Genomic DNA, 25,599 nt, shown 5'->3' on the forward strand with positions numbered 1-25,599 from the left:
CTGTATGGCTGGCTTGTTGTTTTAAGTGATCAAGTAAAATATCATGATTCATTGATTTAAAAAAATAAAAATAAAACAATACTATTGTAATCAATCACCAGCTTTGCCTAAACTGCAACAAAAAGTTGTGGATGCACCTGCCCTCACTTAAAAGAAAATAAAAACAATTAAAATATAAAACAATACATAACATGTACAGTAGAAGAATGTTGGAAAACAAAACTAAAATGTATAATTCATCAGTGTGGGTTTTGGGACTTATTCTTTATACTCTATTATACATAATGTTGCACTTTTAACTGAAACTTTTGTCCAGCTGTTAGACCAACACTACCTAAAGAAAATTATAGGCCTTTCCAATACTGTCTTTCTTTTTAGCACTGATGATAATTAAACCTATGATAAATCCATGTGATGCGAGCAAGCGTTATAATAACAAAATCTGTTAAAGTTCATATTGCTCTGCCATATTGAATAAGAAATATGACGCAATAGAAAGGCATTATTAACAGATTCATTATGGACAGAGAGTATTCAATGCTACACGGCAGTCACTCGCTCAGATGCAGTTAGGATACACTGTAATTCATAAATGATGTAATTATGCACTTCTCTTCATAGCCACCAGATGAGAATAGAGTACAATCATGACTCTACTGCAACTGCAGAAACTGCGATTGTTTCTGGTACATTTTCTCTGCCAGCAATGTGTACTTCCCATTAGCGGGTTCCCAGGCTCACTGGGTTAAAAGCCTGTTGTATTGAAATCGCAGCTGTCAGGTCAATCTGTCTATTTTTGAATAATATAGGCAATGCATACAATACATTGACAAATACATTTAAATCCTGTAAATGTAAAACAAGGGACTATTATGATGTAATATTTAAACTGGTAAAATAAAAGTAAAACAAAATGGCAACAGCATATTGCTGCTTTTGGAGGACAAAGGTAGATCACTAACTATACAAGCACTTATAGTGCCTTAAAACAGGTAAAGAATTTACTTGTATGACACACACTTTATGTCTGTAGGTATTTGAATCAATCCCTGTAACAACGCATTATGTAATAACACCGCATTATGTAATAACTCAACAAAATGTAATACATGTTCACGTCATTATGTAATAAACTGCCTGAACACAATGTGTAATACATTTTGCCACATTATGTAATAAGTTATTACATATTGCGGTTGTTATTGCAGAATGCGGGTGTTGCAGGGAAAAAAATGATGAAAATGTAATAATATGGTGCATTATGTAATAACCAACCAAAATTGACATCTTGATAGATAAGAACAGCATATCAATGTGTATTTTAGGCTACTCATAATTCATTGTAATCGGTTGTGAAAGTGTTCAAATTCAGGCCATAGACTATTTCTTTACGCAAAGGCTAACTGCTGCCATGAGCTGTGAATGAATAAATAAAACAATAGTGCTATTGAATAAGAAACATGTTTATTAGTCTTTAGGTCTGCCCTTCTACAGAAAGCACAGTACAAGTTATTTTTAAATCTTCTGTCCTCAACTTTTCCCGCACTCGGCACCATCGGTTTCTCACTCACACAGCCCAAGTTTTTTGATGAAGATCTTGTTTTCACAATAATAGAGAAGAATCAGCCAGTCCTCTTTGTTTCTGTGGCTGTTTATGATCTAATCAGCAACATATCAGAAATACTTAGCAGTATATATATATATATATATATATATATATATATATATATATATATATACAAGCTTTGCTAACAAATGCTTAGTTGATGTGGACTCGTTGATGTGGACTCTAAGGGGTTAGCCTTAGTATGTTCTTAGTATGTGTTGTGATAATATGACTTTATATAGAGACGTTTAAGGAACACAACGACCGGAAGACTGGCAGCCTTAACCCTTAACCATGACCATGACGAAAGCATAAGCACATGATTATTGCCAACAACAGTTTCAGAAGAAGTGAAAAACATAGTCTAACATCAGCACCTCCCAACATCCAATAGACCCACCCAATGTTGTAGGCGTTGGTTATAACTTTTATAGGAAAACAATTACAACAGCACTAAGCCCAGTGCAGATGAGGAGCAACAGAAAGTTTTGGGATTTCAAAGGATCTGCATATAGACCGTTAAGGCATGAAAATACGAGACGGTTTTACTAAAGGAAGACTCCTGCTCATCTATGAGAACCATTTCTTCAAAGGCTTGTCCAGAGGAAACAGAGGATTCCCTGAACCCACTTCACTTTTTGGATTGCTGTTAATTGTGGGTCGCTGTTAATTCAGTACACAAATAAACATGCATCACATTGTGCCTGATGTACCAGAAAGTGTGTACCCCCTGATATCAGGATTATCTTTTGCAAATATTTTTGCCCCCTTTGCTGTTCTCTACTTGGTTAAGTGTCTATTCGAACTGGACTACATGTGTTCGTGTGAGCCACAAATAACCAGGCTTGACGTAGCATTCATGGTTTGTCCAGCCTTAATACTAGGTCTAATCATTTGCCTTGTTCAACGGGAGACTCCAAGACAAACAACAAACGTATTTTACAATTGTCTCATCCACAAAACCAGCATCTTTCTTGCTTCTGCAGTGTTCTGGGTCAGTGCTGTCCTTATAGATGGAGATTGGTGGTTGTGCATTTTTACAAAGCATGAGACTGAACACCGGAACATTTCCTGCAAGGACCCAAAGGACTTCACAGAGGAAGAACAAAAGAGTTCTGTAAAACATAAAAGTGATTCACTTGTAAGTGCTAAGAAATAAAACCTTCAAACTGATTAGACTATTTTGTTATAGTTTAGTGTACCCCTACAGCAATAAATGCAGTTAAGGTTAGTGGTACACTGCAAAAACTGCTTATCTAACAAAATCTCACCAAGTGTTATTAATCTTATATCAAGATAAAAAAAACTAGTTGCTATTGTTTTCAGTATAAAGAGACTTACCTAGCGCTTCCTTGTGAAAACATTTGACTTAATTTTAAAAAAGTTTGACTTATTTTAAGACATCTCATCCTGAAAACAAGCAAATTTGGCTGCCAGTGCGTTAAGCAAATGTGTCCTAAAAACAAGCAAATTTGGCAGCCAGTGCGTTGAGCAAATTTGTCTTGATAAGACTCCTTAAAATAAGTCAAAATCTTCTTAAATTAAGTCAAAATGTTCTTTTGAGAGGGCGCTAGGTAAGTCTTTTCATACTAAAAACAATACCAAATAGATTTTTTAATCTTAATATAAGATTAATAACACTTGGTTAGATTTCATTTTTTGCAGTGTAGTAGTTGATTAACAAAACCTATATTTTGCATCATGTAATGTCTCTACAACAAAGGAAAGTAAAATCAATTCCAATTTGTGGTATTCTTACTTAGTAACAAACAGTCTTTTGTTTAACTCGAGGAGAACACATGACTATTGAGAGAATATGTTAACACTTTGTTTTCCTCACTTCAGTTCAAGCCATTTGTCATTTATTATAGTATCTATCATCTTGTAAAATATATTTATCAAATTGCTGTATGGTTGACTTAATTTCATATAATATATCATTGTAATTTAAAGACTGAATATTTTAAACAATCACAAGCTATGGCCAAATTTACTATGTATTTCTAAACATATGCCTAAAACAAATTAACAACTGAAAATGTTTTACAATAATCATTATTTTAATGAAAAATAGTTTGAATGCAAATTTAAATTATGGTTGCTTCTCTCTTTTTTTTACAGTTATTGGGGTTGCTCATTGTTACAGCAGCATTACTTCTGTGGTGTGTCATTCTTAGGTTTACTCAATGCTGCAAATCAAAATGCTGTCTATTCTTATATAAGAGGTTTTATGAAGACACACTACATGAGGAAACAAATAAACATCTAAAAGAAAAGTTGACCGAAATAGCCAAAAGGAAAGCAGCAGAGGGATGTTCCAAATACCTTGAAAAAATAAAAAATGACCAGTTGATCAGACCCGGAGATAATATTGAAGACACTTGGAGGACAGTCTCTTCACCTGACTTTTATGAGAAAATGACATTGGCAACAGACACTGTGCAGGTAGCTGAAGCTGGAAGTGACTCAAGTGGGGAGACTGATCAAGAAGGGGGCAGCATGTCAGGTGAAAGAGGGGATACAGATCAAGCCGAACATGGGTCAACAGGTGAAAGAGGGGATACAGGTGCAGTTGGAGGCAGCTCGACAGGGGAAAGAGGGCAGATAGATGAACCTGGAGGCACTTTGGCAAGCAGGGATACAGATCGAGCCAGAGGCGGGTCGACAGGTGAAAGAGGGGAAACCGGTCCAGCTGGAGGCAGTTTTGCAGGTGTACAATGGGAGACAGGTGCAGTTGAAGGCAGCGCAGCAGGTGAAAGAGGGATGATAGATGAACCTGGAGACAGCTCGGCAGGCAGGGAGCCAGATAGAACCAGAGGCAGATCAACAGGTGAAACAGGGGAGACTGCTTCAGCTGGAGACAGCTCGCCAGGTGATAGAGAGCAGATATATGAACCTAGAGTCAGTTTGGCAGGTGGAAAAATGGAGACAGATCAATCAGGAGGCAGCTTGACAGGTGAAAGAGTGGAGACGGATCAAGCTGGAAGCTCGGCAAATGAAAGTGGGGAGACAGATGAATCTGGAGGCAGCTTGGCACTTGAAAGAGGGGAGACAGCTGTCGCTGGCAGCAGTTTAAAAGGGGAACACGATGAAACAGATGAATCTGGAGGCAGCTTGACAGGTGAAACAGTTGTTGCTGGCAGCAGCTTGATTGGTAAAGAAAGTCCATCACAAGCAGATACTGAGGCAAATGAGACAACTCAGCACTGTGATGAAATTAGTTTGACTGTGGAATAGCCCAATGATATACCGTATACACACTGATTGTTATCAAGTTTATAATTACATTGTTAAAATTTATATTTTTCCCAATCTATGTGTTCCCAATCATTACTAGGCTAAATGTTAATACTTGAAAAGAACATCTCATCTGCAACTTTGCAAAAGCTGTTGTAATGTCACAGAACAAGTGAAAGTATTTCTCCTTTGTGGTAATCTTCTTAATCTTGATCTTACTCAGTCATAAGCAGTCTTTTGTTTTACACATGACTATTGAGAGTATATTAACTTTTGTGTTTGTCTCACTTTTATGATAAGCAATTCGTCATTTAACATTTGTATCTGTCATCTTGTACAATATGCATATCAAATTGCTGTATGGCTGGCTTGTTGTTTTAAGTGATCAAGTAAAATATCATGATTCATTGATTTAAAAAAATAAAAATAAAACATGATAAATCTATGTGATGCGAGCAAGCGTTATAATAACAAAATCTGTTAAAATTCATATTGCTCTGCCATATTGAATAAGAAATATGACGCAATAGAAAGGCATAATTAACAGATTCATTATGGACAGAGAGTATTCAATGCTACACGGCAGTCACTCGCTCAGATGCAGTTAGGATACACTGTAATTCATAAATGATGTAATTATGCACTTCTCTTCATAGCCACCAGATGAGAATAGAGTACAATCATGACTCTACTGCAACTGCAGAAACTGCGATTGTTTCTGGTACATTTTCTCTGCCAGCAATGTGTACTTCCCATTAGCGGGTTCCCAGGCTCACTGGGTTAAAAGCCTGTTGTATTGAAATCGCAGCTGTCAGGTCAATCTGTCTATTTTTGAATAATATAGGCAATGCATACAATACATTGACAAATACATTTAAATCCTGTAAATGTAAAACAAGGGACTATTATGATGTAATATTTAAACTGGTAAAATAAAAGTAAAACAAAATGGCAACAGCATACTGCTGCTTTTGGAGGACAAAGGTAGATCACTAACTAGATGTACCGCAGAGCGGTACAAAACATGACCGCCGCCCAGTCCAGCAAATTTTTTCCACAAAAATAAATCACGCTGAAAGGCCTATATGATTCTAACTGTCTCACTAAATTGCATTAGCCACACTCAATTCTCACTGGTATCTGCTAGACAACAAGTACCAAAACATGATTAGTTGATAGATTTCACATGTAAAATTCATTTTATACAACCCCACCCCCTTCTTGCCTGTTCATAATTCTGAGAAATTCTTGAATTGTGTGCATGTGTGCGTGTACACGTTTATGTTTATGTGTGTGTGTGTGCTTGCCTGCGTATGTGTGTTTGTGCATGTGCATGCATGCGTACATATGTCTACTGTGTGAGTATGTGTCATACGTATGATTACTGTGAATGTATGTGTGTGCATGTGTATCTGTTTATGCACATGTGTGCACATGGAATGGGTTAACATGACCCCTGGAGGCAAACATACAGAAAAAATTGGTCATCCTAGGCCCTACGGTTCTCAAGATATTCACAGAAAACTGTGTCTGCCCTACCCTCCTTTCGGGGGGTCCAGTCCAGCGGGGGGGCTACAGATCAAAACGAAAAACGATGGTTCCATGCTATCCATGTGGGGTTACATGCCCACCAAGTTTCGTGTACCCCGGTCTTTCAGTGTCCCGGGACTCATTGACAGAAATTTGGGCATGCGAAAAAGAAAAAAAAAAAAGAAAAAAAAAATCTGACTAAACCTATATGACCGCCGCTTCGCTGTGCGGCGGTCATAATAATTATTCCACATGAGAAAAAAGTAATTTTCTTCTCGTAACATGATGTTTTAAATAGTACATATCAGAGTGCAGAGTGATTCATTAAATTATGATCACTGTCAGTATAAGAGCTCTCCAATCAGCATCCTCTGCTGCTGACTCTGCTACTGTATGTGGGCATTGACTGGAGGAGGAGCATAGAAGACACATTTTGTCTCCTCAGTCACCCTGTAGGCCTTGCAAACATGTTTGAAGGGTTCAGTTCAAGCTGTATTTGTTTTCTGGAGATGACGTTAACAATGCTACTCTACAGAGTTCTTTGGCTCAGCATCCTAACAGGTATCATATAAATGGGCAATATTCCAGTAAATATTCCAGTAAATATTGCAGGGTTCTGCATTTTGACACAGTTATATATAATAACATTTCATTATTTATATATAACATAATAACAATTAAAATTATCTGACCAAATAATATTTGAAACTATTTGAAACATTTATGTGTTTTCTTTTTGTTTTTTTTTAAAGGTGTTTGCACAGGACAGAAAATTACTTCAGACAGAACTGAAGTGTTCCCAGAGGAAGGACTGAATGTTACCTTGTCCTGTAGCTACTCCTCTGCAGAGTCTCTCCAGTGGTATGTCCAGTATCCCCGATCAGCTCCACAGTTCCTCCTGCTTGTGCTGCACGCCACTGGGAAAGACCCGAGTCCAGGCAAACATCCTCGCCTGATGGGGAAACTAAACCAAGAGAAAACTCAAGTGTTTCTGCAGATCTCCTCTGTTCAAGTCTCTGACTCTGCACTGTACTACTGTGCTCTGAGGCCCACAGTGACACTAAACCACAGACTGCCATACAAAAACCTGACTGACAGTGAGGGATTTTATCTCTCTGTTGTCTGAAATGCAGGGACAAGGAACTCTAACTAAAAACAATTAATTTCTCCTATAGAATTAAAGAAATCTTCAGGGGCCATACAGTATATCTACAAATGTCTTTCATGCAAACAATAACTCATAACTATATGATCAACAATGCATGTGTGATTACTCGATTAATTTGTTAATTCATCATGTTCATAATAATAATAACATTAAGGTAACAAAAACCCAATAACATTTTAGAGGCATATAACAATTAAATCTGTATGACATACAAAATTAAAATTAAAATTAAAACATGCAGATGAATCAAAATATAAAATGTTCATTAATCTGTTTCCAGACCACTTTATCCATATACCTACTGTACATGCATTTTATATTATGTGAAATAATATCTCTTTTCATCTTCTAGTGTGAAATGTGGGAATGAAAATCAGCTCCTCGGCATGATATCTCATCAGTACTGTGAGGCAAAAACAGACTTCAGCTGTAGATCTTCGTCTGTCTTCAAAGGTGACTACAAGGTAGCAAACTTACCAAACCTTTTTTCTCAGCAAAGTTTCAGTCGATATTTCACATGCCAGAAAACACAGCTGCACTTGGACTGCAATATGACTGGGAAACAGGGTGGGGCGACATTTCAACACTACATGTTGATTAGATGCTGTCAGATTTGGTTCCGAGGACACAAGTTATCTATTGTCAGGGGGGGTCAGTGTTTGTACCGTATCAGTGTTTGCATATTTAACATGTTTCATACACGTGTTTCAACACTGCATTTCAGTCGTTGCTTTTACCTTACCAAAAGCCTACGCATGCCAGTTATGTATCCACCAGAAACTGCAGCCTACTTCCAAAACTCCAAAGCTTCTGTCAGATTTGGTTCCGAGGACACAAGTTGCCTATTGTGTATCAACAACACTCGATAACAGTTTATGTGATGTGTCAATCAATTAAATTCCCAGCAATTTCACAACAGCCAGTTGTAAGGATATATATTAGCTTAACATTAGACCACATTTGTTTGGCTGTAGCCAAATAATAGTTTATATATATTAAGGAGGATAAAATAGACTACAATGCAAAAAGTGCACAGTGCACAGATTAGATGAATTGCGCCGTGATCACCGGTTGGCTTTTAATGGGTTAGAGTTTGTTTGGAGTGTTTTGTACAAAAAATACTGAGTCATCGATCTGAGTTTGTTTAGAAGGCTGAAAGGGACCAAGTGTGAAAACACCCTGAGTCAGAGGAAAGAGTTTGTGTTAGTGCATGACTAGTACCATCTGGCTCATATGGACCACAGTATTGCGTTAAAATTAGCCCATTCATGTTTACACAAATTATAATAGACATCAATTAGCATCTGTGAATGTATCTGCAGTGTTTTTTTTTATACCCAATTATGGTTTCAGTTGAAATATTAGGTATTATTCAATTTAAAAGTAAAACATCAGCCGGTAAAGTCATTAATTAATGTCATTAAACCATTTTTTGGCTGATCCTTTACACAACAATAACCAACTCCAGTGGATGGGGTGGAGTCAGGAAATGTATGTGTGTGTAAAGAAGGTGTCGAGATGCTTGCAGTCACTCTGTCAGTGCAGGCCAGTCATGATGGTACTACGTGCATTCCTGCTCTTGTGTCTCTTAATAGGTAAGATCTTTGAGTATTACCATTTATATTTATCACCATAAGGAAGTAAAATCTAGGCGTAATATAATAATGCATGTAAAGTTAAGTATATACTCTATACTCAAGTTATCTAGTTATCTCAAATCATCTAGACTCACAGAACCATATATCAGAAATATCCATCTTCACATGCTCTTCATCTCTTTGTTCATCATTCACAGGAGAATCTGTTGGGGATACTATAACACCCTCTCATTCCTCAGTGGTCGTCATTGAGGGAGAAACTGTCACTTTCTCCTGTAACTACAGCAGTAGCAGTGTCAGTAACTTGCAGTGGTATCGGCAGTACCCCAACTCCATCCCAGAGTTCCTCTACCTCATATTTGAGCATGGTTCCCCTTCAGGCTCAGTTCCCCGTCTGACTCCGTCCATAAAGAAAGAGGAAAAGCGTGTGTTTCTGGAGCTCTCCTCTGCAGAGGCGTCTGACTCTGCTGTGTACTACTGCGCCCTGAGGCCCACAGTGACAGGAACTCAGACTCTGCTGTACAAAAACCTCTCAGATGTGCAGGACCTTCACAGACATTCATTTATACACTATATAATTCATCAAAATGTTACTGTATTTATATTTATCTGTATTTATCATAAGAATTAAAATAGCATTTCTTTTTACATAGCTTCAAATGAAATATGCACCTATAATACATAAACAAATAAGAAAAAATATATTTACACAATTAAAAAAAATATATATGTATTTTGAAAATTGAGTTAAAGAATGAACTTCAACTCAAAATGTATAAAGACAATTTAATGTGTGTATATATTATTCATGGTTGCCAATCCCTGTAAGCACCAGCACCCCTTTCTCATAACAATACTCTAATGATTACAGTCTAATCTAATGCATGATATGTCATGTCACCATGACACCAGAAGGAGGCGCTCAATGCTGTAGTTTGAGATCAGGAAACCCAGAGGAAGTTACAGCAGATCTACTTCACTTTATGTGTGAGCTGTCAGTCTTTGTCTTGAAGAAACAACTATAGAATGGCTTTCCTCTGTGCTACGATATTATCATACCCGGATAGAAAGATGTACAACAAACTGAAACAAACTGGCAACTAACGACCTTTGTGGGGCTCAGCGGCCGTTATCCCTTACATGTGTGACTTAACTGATTATCTCCACACAACTCTTTTGTCATGACAATTGTCTATAACTATAAACTTTTTTTAATTGTGCTACAAATGCTACAATTCATGAACATAAAAAATACTAAATCTCTCTCTCTGTATCTGTCTCCCAACTGTCATTTTTTAGAATAAACACATTAAATGTCTTCTCTTCTAAGTTTCTTTCTCTATTTTAGTAATCTATCTGTTTCCAAAAGTGATGGGAGCATTTTTAAAATCACTTTGTCATTATCCTGATCCCCTAAGTTCACCAACCCTCTAACAGTCAGAGGAGGAGCTGAACAGACAGCATCTGGTGACATTAGATTTAAGTGAAGGTGAAGAACTGAATCCAAGCATATCTGCATATGTGGTATCTGCATATACCACCCTGCCTCATTAACTACACTATGGTCATTACCATAATGATTCCTGTAGCACTGCTACTGTTTTTAATCTTCTTGGGTAAGAGCAGTTTTATATTTTGCAATATATTTATTATACAGCAGACTTTATTTGCAAAAAAAAGAACGCAAATAAAAACAGCAGCACATTATTATGATATGCACAACTCTCATTCATTAGCCTGGGTTTTCCCATGCTGCCTTGCGCGCGCGATTTAATTCGCGCTGCAAGGCAGCCTGGACACCATGGAGCAAATTTTCAAGGGGACCAATCACAGAGCGGGGAGGGTGCAGCAAGACGATGACGACACACCGAAGCCGTTATGAGCTACATACAGACGCATTTGATAGACATTCGTAGCGCCCAATAACTGGCTCTGGGCATTCGTAAACCATGTTTCAAATACGAGAAAATGAATGCCTAGTTTCCAGACCCCGTCTCATTTGAGATGAGGGTATGACGTTAGCCAGGCTACTCATTCATAGCTATTTACATATTTCAAGTTACATACATTTCTGTTTCTTTTCCTCTGGCAGGGCTCATAAATGCTGATATGATTACTCCAGATAGTACTAAGTTCTCTCCTATGGAGGGATCTGGTTTAACCCTTTCATGCAGCTACTCCTCCTCAAATCTACAGTCTTTACAGTGGTATCACCAGCATCCAAACTCAGCTCCTCAGCATCTTCTCATCATTTACAGTGTTGGGGAGAATCAGACATCAGATGTGGACCCTCGTCTGTCTGGACTAAGGACTAAAGACAAACTCTATCTGCACATCTCATCTGCTGAACTCTCAGACTCTGCTCTCTACTACTGTGCCCTGCAGCCCACAGTGACTGACAAACACGTCCTCATACAAAAACCTGCCTGTCTAAATGTGGCTTTCTTTGTAGAGCTATTACAATTTCTTCATTCATACACAACTATTGCAGCTTCATAATGTTTTCACATATTTGCAATTTGCACCAATGATATGGATGCAAAACACACAAATGCTAATTTTATTTTATTTTGATATTTCACAGAAAAAAGCGAAACGAACAATAGTAATGTTTCTTAACACTTAAAGCTTTCACATTGCCATGGATTTCTTTTCTGTCTGACATATGAACCACAGCTGACCATAGTAACCACAGCTGACCAAAAAGAGAGGGACACTCCATACACTGCATGACCATGCACTTCCTACACACAACCTCATATTAAATGACCCATTATGTGACCTACTGTAACATTAAAACAAGACTTGAGGGGCACACAGAGACACTTTAGACTGAACTGATGATTGATCACAAACTTCAGCCATTTCACTTGAGACTTTTGATTGCTAAGATATCTCATACTGGGGCTTTATTATTTCCCACTTAAATAGATATTTGCTCTTGCCCCAGTGTACACTATGAAAGGAAATTAACAGAAAATATTTCTGCATTCTAGCAGAAAGTATTGGTAGCCAGTATTCAGCGACCCTCACCAGAGAAAGCTGTTGTATGCCATTATGGTGCCATCTAGTGGAATGGTAGTGTAAGGCAGATATTCTTTACTGAACATTCATACTGAAAATTCATTCAATAAGCTTCAATGTTGCTTTTACCCTGTAACACTTTGAGATTGGCTGAGAATGTATAACTGAATGAATCTGCTCTGCAGGTTGGTGTGGAAAAGAGTCTGTTGATGTCTTTGAATATAAGGCTTGTTGCGCTGTACTTTGTGCTGTTCTCATTGTGAACTGCGGGAGGCGCAAATGTAATGTCAAAACCTGCAGAATGAACTGAAGCTCCAATGCACCACATGTGTGTGTCAGAATGTGATATAAGAACTGAAGGAGACAGTCCAAAGTGAGCTGCATTATCACTGGTAGTCAGTTCAACCATGGAATATTGCATCAGGACATTCATTCTAGCTGCTTATTTCAGTGGTAAGAAACATTCTAAAATGCAGTATACTGTAATGTTTCACACAATTTCTCTATTTTTAAAAACATATGTTTGGTATTTTATGTGACTCTATTGTCTTCACAGTGTGCTCTGCAGTGGGGGACTCTGTTTCTCAACCTAAAGATGAGACGGGTCTGGAGGGCAGCATGGTGACACTCAACTGTCAGTATGACACCGCTGCAGCAGCATCTGAACAGTATCTCTTCTGGTACCAGCAGAAATCAAAAGGATTCCCAAAATATATTCTACAGAAACCAGCTTTAGGACAAGACAATGGCCCAGATTTTAAGAGGAGATTCAATGCTACACTCAACACAGACACAAAAACTGTTAATCTGACGATCCAGGATCTACAAGTGTCTGACTCTGCTGTGTACTACTGTGCTCTGAGGCCCACAGTGACAGCTGCAGACTCAGCTCTCATACAAAAACAATCATAGTCAAGAGACACCTGGAAATGGTAATAATACAAATGTGGAAAACATAAGTTAATTGATTTTAGTTAAAAAATATTCAGAGAAAATGCACATAATAGTGTTGTGTTTATAATGTTTTAAAGACAAATATACTTGCCTGATACATTCCCTACTTTCTGATGTGAACACCTACTGTAAAGTGGAGAGGGCAATAAACACTAACCAACCACCAAGATTGTTACATCTGGCACACATAAAAAATATTACTACAAATAATCCTGTGAGTGGCTCAAAGAAATAGCAAACAACAACAATGTATTCGTTCCGTGGAGAAAACTGATGACCTAAATGAGAAATGAATAAATAGAATGTAACTTCTGACAATTCTGAACTATCAATTAAAAATAAGTGACATTTATTTTCGTCTGACTGACCAGCGGCCACCAGTCACTCCATTTTACTCATAGCTCTAGGCCCACATTGCCCCTTATCCACAGGGAGTGTCAGCAGAGATCGTTTGTGAGCATATATGCATCCCATCCCTTTTGGACCATGGCCAGCTACCAAGCCAAACATTTTATTATCATTCCTACCATAAATTATAAAGTAGGTTATAGATGGGTGTCCTTTACACAGATACAAACACAGTGCAATGTGTGTCTAACACAAAGCTCATGGAAAACACTATAGGATATACATATCACACTGGGAAATGGTATTTCAACAGTCATATCAGTACAGTGCTGTGCAGATTGATCCTAGCACACTATGATGGCAAGACCTGCTGATGCATGTGTAACTAGATGTACCACAGAGCGGTACAAAATATGACCGCCGCCCAGTCCAGCACATTTTTTCCACAAAAATAAATCACGCTGAAAGGCCTATATGATTCTAACTGTCTCACTAAATTGCATTATCCACACTCAATTCTCACTGATAGCTGCTAGACAACAAGTACCAAAACATGATTAGTTCATAGATTTCACATGTAAAATTAATTTTATACAACCCCACCTCCATCTTGCCTGTTCATAATTCTGAGAAATTCTTGAATTGTGTGCATGTGTGCATGTACATGTACATGTTTATGTTATGTGTGTGTGTGTGTGTGTGTGTGTGTGTGTGTGTGTGTGTGTGCGTGCTTGTGTGTGTGCCTGCGTATGTGCCTGTGCATGCAAGCGTACATATGTCTACTGTGTGAGTATGTGTCATACGTATGATTACTGTGAATGTATGTGTGTGTGTGTGTGTATCTGTTTGTGCACATGTGTGCACATCAACTGGGTTAACATGACCCCTGGAGGCAAACATACAGAAAAAAATGGTCATCCTAGTCCCTACAGTTCTCAAGATATTCACAGAGAACTGTGTCTGCCCTACCCTCCTTTCGGGGGGTCCAGTCCAGCGGATCAAATCAAAACGAAAAACGACAGTTCCATGCTATCCATGTGGGGTTACATGCCCACCAAGTTTTGTGTACCCCGGTCTTTCAGTGTCCCGGGAATCCTTGTTGGTGTACGTCACTAAATGTACACATACATTTAGAAAAGTACACGAAACGAACGAAAGTACACAAAACTTGGCATGCATTCGGAGGGTATCATAATGATCCTACACTTTTAATTTCGTGCAGTTTTGACCTTGTCAGCCAGAGATATTGTGATGAAAACACCTCATTTTTTGCTTTTTAATTTTTAACTAGGTGGCGCTATACATGAAATAAGTGGTAATGGGATGGGTTGACATGCCCCCTTAAGACCAACATACATAAAAAAGATGGACCTCCTAGGCCCTACGGTTCTCGAGATATTCACAGAAAACTGTCTCCGGCCACCTACAGGCCAGTTGGTGTATAGTAACATAAATTAATTTATTGTGTGGCCCCCCATGAACGGATTTCCACGAATCTTGGCGTGCATACAGAGGGTGTCATAATGATCCTACACTTCCAATTTCGTGCAGTTTTGACTATGTTAGGTCACAGATACCTGCGATTACAACACCTCATTTTTACTTTTTTGTGTTTAACTAGGTGGCGCTATACATGAAATGAGTGGTTATGGAATGGGTTGACATGGCCCCTTGAGATCAACATACAAAAAAAAAATGGTCCTCCTAAACCCTAGGGTTCTCGAGATATTCACAGAAAACTGTGTCTGCCCTACCCTTCTTTCGGGGATCCAGTCCAGCGGGGGGGCTACAGATCAAAACGATGTTTCCATGCTATCCATGTGGGTTACATGCCCACCATGTTTCGTGTACCCCGGTCTTTCAGTGTAAGGTGAAGGCGGGGCTAACCTGAAGGCAGCATCTTAGTGTCAACCAGTCAGTATTGGGTTCACTTTCTTGATGCAGCTTTCACCATGTTACTGTTTGCACACAAACACACAAAGACACGTAAAGTAAACACACACACACACACACTACACATGCACCCATACATACATGCACACACACAACATGCACAAACACGCATACGCACACAAACACATGAACACACATATACACACACACACACCCTCACACACATGCACCCACACATACAAACACACCTACATACACAAACACACACACACACACACACACACACACACACACAAACCTGCTGTGTGACATGAGAGTGTAACTTCCTGATGTATTTCCTTTCTCTTTTAAAAGGTACCGATACACTTTCAGTCATTCACAGAGCAGCACATCAGACAACAAATTACACACACAAATACCAAGAACAACTGATCTGTTAAAGTTACATGACGCCATCCAGCCCCTTTTGCCTAATTGTAATGTTTTAAATGTAGTATTGAAACTTATCTCAAGACGGCAATGATTCAACACCAATTTTTAAAAACACCTATGAAAAAAACAGGTGTTTTAAAAACCCTCACTAAACGTACAACATGTTCAGTCATGACCCACTAAATGAAGAGAAATCGTTAATGAGTGTAATAATGCTGTTGTGCTGTGTGACATGAGAGTGTAACTTCCTGATGTATTTCCTAAAAGGTAGCTACAGACACACTTTCAGTCATCCACGGAGCAGCACATCAGACAACAAATTACACACACACACACACACATACCAAGAACAACTGATCTGGAAGGGACATGGGCAAACCACTACTTCTGATTCTCATTATCATCACTGGTAAACTGACTTTTTTCTCTTTTTTTCTCATGTTTTTTAAGATGCAAATTTTGATGCAGAAATTTTGTTTGCAGAAATAATAGCTGACAGCATTGATCCTGATCAGGACCGTGTAAGTCACCCAGAAGGAATGAAAACAGTGACCCTGAAATGTTCATATGAGACAAGCAGCCGTAATGTTCACCTTTACTGGTACAGACAGTATCCTCATCAGGCACCACAATGGCTTCTATACAAAGGTGCTCGATCATACAGTAGTGATAAGAGCTCAGACCCACGATTTACCTCTAATACTGGTGAAACATTTACTGAACTCATCATTAAAGATCTGACTCTGGCAGACACAGCTCTCTACTACTGTGCTCTGTGGGTAGCCCAGTGATACAAAGACTCAGAGAAGCTGTACAAAAACTAAATAAATAGGATGCTTTTTATTCAGAGATCAAAGTAATTTCCTCTCAGTGCTCTGATATCAGTTTAACACCATCAGAGGTTTTCCGGTGAATAGCATCTGTGGTCACACCTGTTGCATCATTGAAATGCATGCTGTTGTAATAAACTGTTACACAAAATACAAATTACCTGATATATTTGACTGCATTTGTCAAACTGTTGACTTTGGTGTGTCATTTTCCTTTCAAATACATTAATTTGTTGTCCAATATTCAATGGTATAACATAGTGCTTTTATTATTGTTGTTTATTTGACACTGGTACATATCCTGATCAGGCACCTCAATGGCTTCTATATAAAGATGTCCTAAAGGTGTCCCTTACCACTGGTTCAGTACTCTTTGTACTTGTCAACATTACCCACCTCTAACATGCGTTTATTGAAGATTTGGCTCTGGCAGAAACAGCTCTCTATCACTCTTCTACTCCTCTCTTGCTCTTGTAGAGAAAAGATACAGAGTCACTCTTAAACAACTGCAGCTTATTTTCCAGAGTCTTCTAGGCAGAACCGGCTTTATGGGGTCCTATGGGACCCAAAGCATACTTTGATTTGGGAACCCCCCACCACCTTAGCACCACCAATAATATTGAATATGATCTATGCTTGATCAATTACACCAGTGGCGATCCTTAGACGTTATCGAATTATGACTTCAGTGGGCTATAATGAGGTCATCATGTCATTACCGGGCTAGATTCAACCTGCACTGTTCTCATCTAGCATGAAACAGCAAGTTAAACTCGTTTCCTCATTATCTTCCCTAAGGAACAGGCGGAGTGTCGTATTTGGATGAATTTAATGAAGAAAAGGTAAATCTGCAATAAATACAAATTACACAGGTAAGTAGCCTGGTAAACCAGACCCTGGAATCTTTCAGATTAAGGGTCTGGCCACGAGTAATGAAAATGGCCCAATTCGAGGGGCGGCCAGGGCCGTTTCAAGGAATTTGGGGGCCCCAAGCAAAATGGACATGGAGGCCCCCCCCCCACAGCACGCAAAGCCTACAGGAACCACCGCATAGCCATACAGTTTAAGTTCACCGACAGTTTATATAAACACAAAATTTTGACAGTGCAATACTGCAGTTGCATATATATATATACTGTGCATTAGTTTTGAACATTCGAACATTTGCACCACCATACCATAAAATCCAATATAAATGTAAAAAAGTGCACAATAACTAAATCCAACATACTTAAACACACACACACACACTCACATTAACATTTTTCAGTTCTCACAAAGTGAGAAAATAAAACACTGCCATCTTATGCAGAAAAAGGATGCATTGTTCAAACTATAAAGAGTGCAGTTTGTATAGCAATTTAAAAATCCAACATCCAAAGTACACACACACACACACACACATAAGATTAACCTTTCAGGCCATCTTCATCAGTGGAGGTATCCTTAGGAAGAGCCTGAGGGCTGAGAAATTTAAGCAAAGCACCTTGAGGGAGAAAGAAAAGATATGTTAGCATTTCCATATTTTGATATTTAGAAGGGATGCAGCTGCTTTCCCAACTACCAATGCTTACTGCAAAAACATCCCAAGCTAATGTTATACATTGACCTAGGCCTACTTGTAGCTTAACATAGCATTTAAGCATTCTGCTGTTTGAGAATTAGACAGACGCACCTGATGCTTTAAAGACAGTAAACAGCTGGCGTGCATGAATACTACTAGACATGAATGTTCCAGTCTGCTTTGATGCACGGAATTTATCGTGTGGTTTTCCTAACCCCCATTTGGTAAATAGATTATCACGGTCGAATAGTTAGTATAGCAGAGAAGCTATGCCACTTTCATCAAAACCTATTACAAAGCTATAGCAATGTTATATCATACGATAAACAGTGATTCTGGAACAGATCTGCGTCTTCCTTATCCTGTTAATAAACATATTACAGTATGTAACCATATTCCGTCCGTTCGGGAAAAAAAGTTGCGCTAACTGTTCTAGTTTGTTACAAGCAGCATGGGCCGTCAGGCAGGTAGTTAACGTAAACATTTTTTGCTAGGCTAGCCTTCCTGCTGCGACATTACACCATTTGTACAAGACAAGTAAAGCTATTTTATCCAGTGTAATTTATCACTTACCACTATCTTGTTTTTTCTTGTCATCCTCTTCCTTTCTCTTCTGGCTTCCGGACGCATAACTCCGCTTCATCATGAGTGCCTGTTTTATATTTTCGCGGCAGCAGAGATCACAAACCTGGCTGGCTGGCTGGCTGCTGTCAGCGACTACTGAGAGGGGCCCCCTTGAGGGGGATCCCGGTATTGCCGGTAACAGTGTCGTTGCACTTTACTGCATTGACTATCAAAGGGGCGCTCACAGTTTGTCGTTGCATTTTATTTTTAACCAGTCGTTGTCTTGGGGCCCCTGGCCAGCTCGGGGCCCCAAGCAATTGCTTGGTTTGCTTGCCTTCTAGCGACGGGCCTGGGGGCGGCACCAAGCATGCATTTGAAACTCTCACTGCACGCAGTTGGATAACGCTACGACCAATCACAACAATTCACGGTGTGACGTATCCAGTGCGACTAGCTACCAGCGAAGCTAGCGAAGCTATGATAAATTAAACTCTTGCCATACCCGGTCGGCAAAACTGCAAAAACGTCCTTCTTGCAAAGGAACGATTTGAGGACGATTTTCTGCTCCTCTTTTAGTTGAAAAGCCAAATCTAAATCCTTTATTGTAGCGGCCAAAGCCGTTTCAAACAACTGGTGTTCATCGGTAGCCATCTTGCAATGTTTTCTAGATGATTCCGGACGTCGCAGCACTGTCGTCATCAGTGTAGCTCGCCTTTGTCCCGCCTACACCGATTTGATTGGTCCCTCTCATAGATATATACACTAGATGTCGCCTTGACTACTGCTGTTCATTGGAACGAATGCGTCAATCGAGACGCCATCTTGCTTCAGTGATCCACTCCTCTATAATGCATTAGCGTCAATCTGGGCAAAGATCTAGCGAAAATAAAATCACCATAAATCGTCAAAATCTCAAGCAATTATCTAGTTTTTTGGGTTGTTCCAACTGACAGGCATGTATTTATGGTTGAGTCTAGAGAAAACTAAGCTTAAGACGATAATAAAGATACATTTTACCCGTCTAGCCCCATAGACTCCCATTCATTCTGCACTAGCTAGCGGTGGCCCCTAGAGGAACAATGAGTAAACTGCAACCAGGTTCGATACAATGAAAGTAAACAGGCTCTTCGTAGACAGGCTCTGGTTGAGGCCACATACCCTCGTCTCGTTTACACGTGTAAGTTGTAATCTCACCAGAAGTTGCTGTAGATCTGTAAAACATTTACCTCTGCTACTACATAGGCTACGCCAGTCGTTACTTTTATAATCATGGGTCAGTGCAATGGGCAAACGAGATGTAGCTGAATTCATAAATGACAAAGCCATGAGAAAGGTGATTTTCTTACGTTTCAACAGCAAAGAAGCCGATTTGCCATCATTGTGAGAAGTTCCCAAATTTGTCGCTAATCGCTAAAAAGGTTTTCTATCGCTGGGGATGGCCAAACGTCGCTAAATAGGTAACGCTGACAATACAGGAGAACTAGTTTAGCGCTTCAGATCCCTGTACCATGATGGCGGCGGTGTTGACGCATGCTGAGAAGCAGAAGGCGACATCTAGTGTATATATCTATGGGTCCCTCTCGCTCGAGAGAAAGAAGAAATTTGGATCATTGCTTGTGGCCAGAGTATCTTGCGGGCACAATTCAAATTGTGCTCTCGCGAGAACTCTGGATTTCCAGGGTAACAGGTAAGTGCTACAAATTATAATTTTTCTTTTACAGGTTATGGTAATCGTTTAGCCCAGGGGCGATTCTAGATCTAGAGCTTTGCTGGGGCACAGGCCCCCAACTCCCAATACATAAAAAAAAAAAAAAAAAAAAAAAATGTGGCGCAATATGAAATAAATGGCTAGCCTACGGGTAGGCTACAAGCTTCAAAATCATTATTGTCACTGTCATACTGTAGGACCAGCACTCTCTCCCTAAATTGTTGTAAGAACCACTATCCAGCAACATCCAAACACATAGGCATAAGTAGGCCTATACTCACTGCATGAATTTAATAGGCTTTCCTACTAACACAAGGGAAAGCTTATTTTTTAGTCAAAATTGAGATATACTTCCCTCCCAGGCAAGGGTCCTATAGTCATCCTGGCAATACTGCAGTTCTTTGTAGCTTAAATAGCCTACGAAAGCCTTCATATTGACTTTTGGTGATAATTTCCAAATGTAGCCTATAATCTACAGAGTCTGTGTAGATTATTATAGTCTACATTTGCAAATGGAGCAAACTTATTTAAGTTTGCCATTAAACCATTGATCAAATCACAGCACTGGCACTTTAACATAAATATTAATGTTACCGTTAATGTGGGCAATTATCATACCTCCCTCATCCTCCTCATCTCTCCTCACTGTTCCTCTCCTTCTGCCTCTGTTCAGGAAGAATTTTCTGATGTCCATCTCTGAATAGTTTATCAGAAGGCTATGTTTAGTTTTACAGTAGGACAGCTTCACAAACAGTATAGGCTACTTTTACTGCACTCTCTCTACACTATACGTAAATCATTATTAATTGTCTGCATGTGTGCATGCAGCCTACCCATGGTGTGAGTGTGTGTGTCAGGGAGAGAGCACAAGCTGGTAAACTGTTGCTAAATTTAGGCTACAAATTTGACGCTAAGCATTGAAAAACAGATGCTAATTATGTGGGCAACATTCTCTAACATCGATCAACTTGTCATATTTTCTGTCAAACAAGTTGTGAATTTGTTGTAACATTAAGGGAACGACTTACTCTGCGCTCAAAGTGGTGTGATGAGCTCCAGCGGTTTCCACTGTACAACGAAACAGTCGGAAGAATCATGTGAACGATTTTCATTGGTTGTTGCGTTCAATCTTACCCAGCTACAGAGGTGCTATTTCCTGATTGGCTATTATGGCCCCTTTCTTTTTTTCCTTGTTTTTTTTTTTATTGGCTGGTAAGTGACAGGCTCGAGCCATGATTAAAGCAGGCACGGAGATGCGCTCATGAATGCCGTTTCCAGTGAGAGCAGCGCTAGAATTTTACTGGGGCACTGGAGACTTTTACTAAGACACGTGCCCCAGTGAATAAGGTCTAGTGACACCCCTGGTTTAGCCTTTCAGGTAAGTATGTTTCTAATTAACCAAATCACATAATCACATAGTGTAAAATATCTAAGTTTTCCTTACAGGTTCATTAGCAAATGGGTAATGACGGTTAAAAGTGATTAGGGGAGAGGCGAGAGACACGTATGGAGCACAGCTGAAGACGCACTGTCACAAGATATAAGCAACTCCTCTGCAGGATAAATGTTTTTTATTCAGTCATTTGAGCAATATTAGGGTAAGTGTTGCTTTTTCCAGCCTATGTTTTTGATGGTAACCCATTGTCAGTCAATAATGAAAGTTACTGCATATAACTGTCTTGTCGTTGACTGACACCATGGTGAAGTTAGTTTCACTTTGCCAATGAGTTCAAATAATAGAGGAGTGCAAATGTGTGAAGGCTATGCTAGGTTTTAGTAAAGCATGGTTTAGTGCAGTGGTTCTTAAACGTTTTGTCTGGCGGCCCCCCAAAAAATGAGGGGGTCTCGTGACCCCCTTCTCTCTAACCGACATAATTTGGTTTTGAAATGTTGTGAGATGGGGATTGGAAGCAGAGGCAGAAAATGTCTTCTCTCATACTGTAGGTATAGGTCAACATCAAAGGCATTATGTCAATGGGAGCCTTTGACTTTACAAAAAATCAAATGCAAATAATTTCGCAACCACTCCAATATTTTTGACGACCCCCAGTTTGAGAACCACTGGTTTAGTGGGATGACTATTCCATACAGTCTTGTAAGCAGCCTCCTTCAAATGCGCCATTGAATGTCAAAATACCGATGAATTTATTTGATATCGCGCTTTGCGCCGTTAAAGGGAATGACAGATGTCATTCTCATTGGTTTAAATGATGTTACGCCCAAAACACACCCATGACTGATTAAAAAAAACTGAGGAACACCTTGTTGCGCCATGCGCTCGGCGTTTGATAACGAAAACCCTCCCAATGTGTACTGCACATCCTACTAAATTTGAATAAGCTTTTGACGAGTGACGATGACTGTCATGATAGGGCCCTTATATTAACATGTCATCAGGAGAAGAACCTGGCGAATGGGTGAGCTTAACCTGGTCTGCCCCGCAGCTTGTTTCTTGTACTGTCTGACTAAAGGAACTCACAAAAAGCAGATCCATCAATCCATGGGTCGTCTGTTAAAGTTAACAGTAAGAAGAAACAGCTGTTTCTGGAGATCTCATTCGCTGAAGTTTTAGACTCTGCTGTCTACTACTGCGCCCTGCAGCCCACAGTGTCAGGAACCTAACAACACTGTACAAAAACTAAAATTACACACACAGTTGTGTCTAACAGGAGGCCACATATGACACATCTTTTGTCATGACAATTGTCTAAACTACAGTATAAACTGTTTTTGATTGTGCTACAAATGGTACAATTCATGAACATACAAATACTAAATCTCTCTCTCTCTCTCTCAACTGTCATTTTTCAGAATAAACACATTACATGTATTATAGTTTTTTTTCTCTATTTTAGTAATCCATCTGACTCAAATCAGAGGTCAGAGTTTATGTTAGTGTTCTAGTGTACCATCTGACTCAGACAGTTTATTGTTACTGTTTTAGAGTGTTTAAGTATGCTGATTTGAATATTTCAGAACGCTGGAGAGTCGGTTAGAACCCTTAATATGAATGCACATGAATCTGTGATCTTCCAAAGTGAATATCCTTTATTCTTGAGGCATGATTTACAACTGAGATTGCCTTTGGGCTTGATGAAAGGACTGTATCTTGTGTGTGTGTGTGGTCTACAAGAAACAAATATACAATAAAGTATAATGAGTACTTGAAATACAAACGAATTACCTCAACTACATAAACTACATGTAGCCTACAACTTAGCGATTTCACTCGGCAGATAATTATCTAGGCATACGTTACTAAATCAAACAAACGGTAACGTCTCACTCAACTGACACCTGACATTTAAACTTACATTCAGCATTAATTACCGTCTAAATATTAACATCAACATACAAGACATGACAGCATTACTCACTGTTTTAGGAACGCACACTTCTTGAATCAAACAGCAATCTAAATGGCTAAAACATGTCAACTAAACTTCAACTTAAATCTTAACGGACAACTCCGAGCTGCGCTGATATTCTCTCTGGCACTGCAAGCTCGCGCTGCCAACGTTCTGCCAAAGGCTGGGAAGACTTGGACGACCTTCCCTACTGGCTAGAGAGCTCGGGGCAGTTGGTTGTCAGCAATCATGACGACTTCGCCAACCTGTAGCTCTGCTGCCTCGGTCCGCCACTTCTGGCGAGCCTGGAGACCTGGAAGGTAGTGGGTCAGGAAGTGCTTCCAGAAGTGGTCTGCTAATACTTGGCTATGCCTCCATCTTCTTCGTCCCAAAGTCTCTGGGCCCTCGTAGACGACCTGAGGCAGGGAAGTGTCCCGCCGGCCCATCAAGAAACAGCTGGGGGTGACTGGGTCAGGGTCAGCTATATCCGAGGAGGTGTACCCCAGGGGTTTGGAATTCAGGATTCCCTCGATTTCGACAAGGACGGTGCGTAGCACCTCTTCAGATACAGGCTGATCCCCTATGGTGACACGAAGTGCAGCTTTGAGAGAACGGATCTCTCTCTCCCAGCAACCTCAAAAGTGAGGAGCTGCTGGTGGGTTGAAGACGAATCTGATCTGCTGGCTGGCTAACTGAGCTTGGAGCTCAGGGTGGAGAGCGTTGAAGGCCTGCTGGAGCTCCCTCTCTCCTCCTTTGAAGTTCGTGCCCTGGTCGTATAGGAGCTCATAGGGCTTCCCCCGCCGTGCTATAAAGCGCCTCAGCGCCATTAGGAAGGCGTCGCTGTCCATGTTGCTGAGTAGATCGAGATGGACAGCCCGGGTGGTCATGTATTTAAAGATGACTCCCCACCTCTTCTCATTCCTACGGCCAATCTTGACAACGAGGGGCCCGAAACAATCTACTCCAGCCGAGTAGAAAGGGGGTTTGAAGATGCGTTGCCTCGACGGTGGAAGGTCAGCCATCTTCGGTGGGTCTGGACGTGCTCTCCACTGTTGGCACTTGACACAGCTCTTCTGGTGTCGACGCACTGCCTCACGCCCCTGAAACACCCAGTATCGCCTCCTGATTTCTGTGAATACCCTCTCAGGCCCAGGATGACACAGCTTCTCATCATAGTCTTGGATGATCAACCTGGTTAGCGGGTGCTTAGATTCAAGGACGATAGGGTGAGCTTCTTCTGAGGCCAGGTCAGTGCAGCGGCGAAGGTAGTCTCATCGAGCTCTGGGGCGAGTGACAGGAGACGACTTGACTTTGCCACTGGCTTACCGGCTTTGAGTTGGGCAACTTTATCAGGGAACGAGTCCCTCTGGGCCTGTTGCAGAACTGCTACCTCAGCAGACTTGTAGGCATCTGCGGTGAGGGAGACGTCGGCGTCAGCTTGCAGGTATCTGCCGAGGGTCTCATGTTGCTCCGGATCTGGCAACGGTGAGGTCGCGGATGCCAGGATGCTTGTCATGGTCATTGTCGCCTTCTTTAACTCGCACTCAGGCACCTGGACTACGAAGGTTGGTTGGTCAGGCCACTGAGCGGAGGGTGACTTCAGGAATTTGGGGCCATATGCCCATCGACTGTCATCGCGCATAGCTCTTAGAGGCAGTCCTCTGGTGATATCGTCGGCTGGATTGTCCCCAGTAGGGACATAACGCCAGGAGGCAGATTCTGTCAACTCTTGACTCTCCGCAACGCGTGTGCCCACGAAGACCTTGTAGCGACAGGAATCCGACAGCAGCCAGGTA

General features: G+C 40.3%; 1 protein-coding gene, 1 long non-coding RNA gene and 1 gene segment (V, D, J or C); all 3 read left to right on the top strand.

The window, feature by feature from the left end:
* The first annotated feature begins 1,980 nt into the window (after window positions 1-1,980).
* Window positions 1,981-5,288, top strand: LOC143134645 (uncharacterized). The gene is made up of 2 exons (XR_012988701.1): window positions 1,981-2,747; window positions 3,728-5,288. It is a non-coding gene; the product is annotated as an uncharacterized LOC143134645 (long non-coding RNA).
* Window positions 5,289-6,837: 1,549 nt separating this feature from the next.
* On the top strand, window positions 6,838-10,078 carry LOC143133536 (uncharacterized). The gene is made up of 6 exons (XM_076293294.1): window positions 6,838-6,934; window positions 7,126-7,493; window positions 7,883-8,005; window positions 9,010-9,136; window positions 9,337-9,677; window positions 10,052-10,078. The coding sequence occupies exons 1-6, from the start codon at window positions 6,841-6,843 to the stop codon at window positions 10,076-10,078; spliced, it is 1,080 nt and encodes a 359-aa protein (XP_076149409.1). The 5' UTR covers window positions 6,838-6,840.
* Window positions 10,079-12,365: 2,287 nt separating this feature from the next.
* On the top strand, window positions 12,366-13,075 carry LOC143135326 (T cell receptor alpha variable 1-1-like). The segment is given in 2 exon segments: window positions 12,366-12,616; window positions 12,720-13,075. Coding segments are annotated over 2 exon segments (402 nt in total).
* The last annotated feature ends 12,524 nt before the right edge of the window (window positions 13,076-25,599 follow it).

This window comes from Alosa pseudoharengus, unplaced genomic scaffold (assembly GCF_046254945.1).
Source record: "Alosa pseudoharengus isolate Yale_2024_CS ecotype anadromous, Long Island Sound unplaced genomic scaffold, YU_APseudo_1.1 YU_APseudo_1.1_scf_2, whole genome shotgun sequence".
Lineage (NCBI taxonomy): Eukaryota > Metazoa > Chordata > Actinopteri > Clupeiformes > Clupeidae > Alosa > Alosa pseudoharengus.

Bases quoted from the DNA above. Each gene is read 5' to 3' on its own strand.
- LOC143133536 (XM_076293294.1), top strand. From the start codon at position 6,841: ATGTTTGAAGGGTTCAGTTCAAGCTGTATTTGTTTTCTGGAGATGACG. The intron at 7,494-7,882 runs GTCTGAAATGCA...TAATATCTCTTT, and splicing joins AGGGATTTTATCTCTCTGTT to TCATCTTCTAGTGTGAAATG. The intron at 9,137-9,336 runs GTAAGATCTTTG...CATCATTCACAG, and splicing joins GCTCTTGTGTCTCTTAATAG to GAGAATCTGTTGGGGATACT.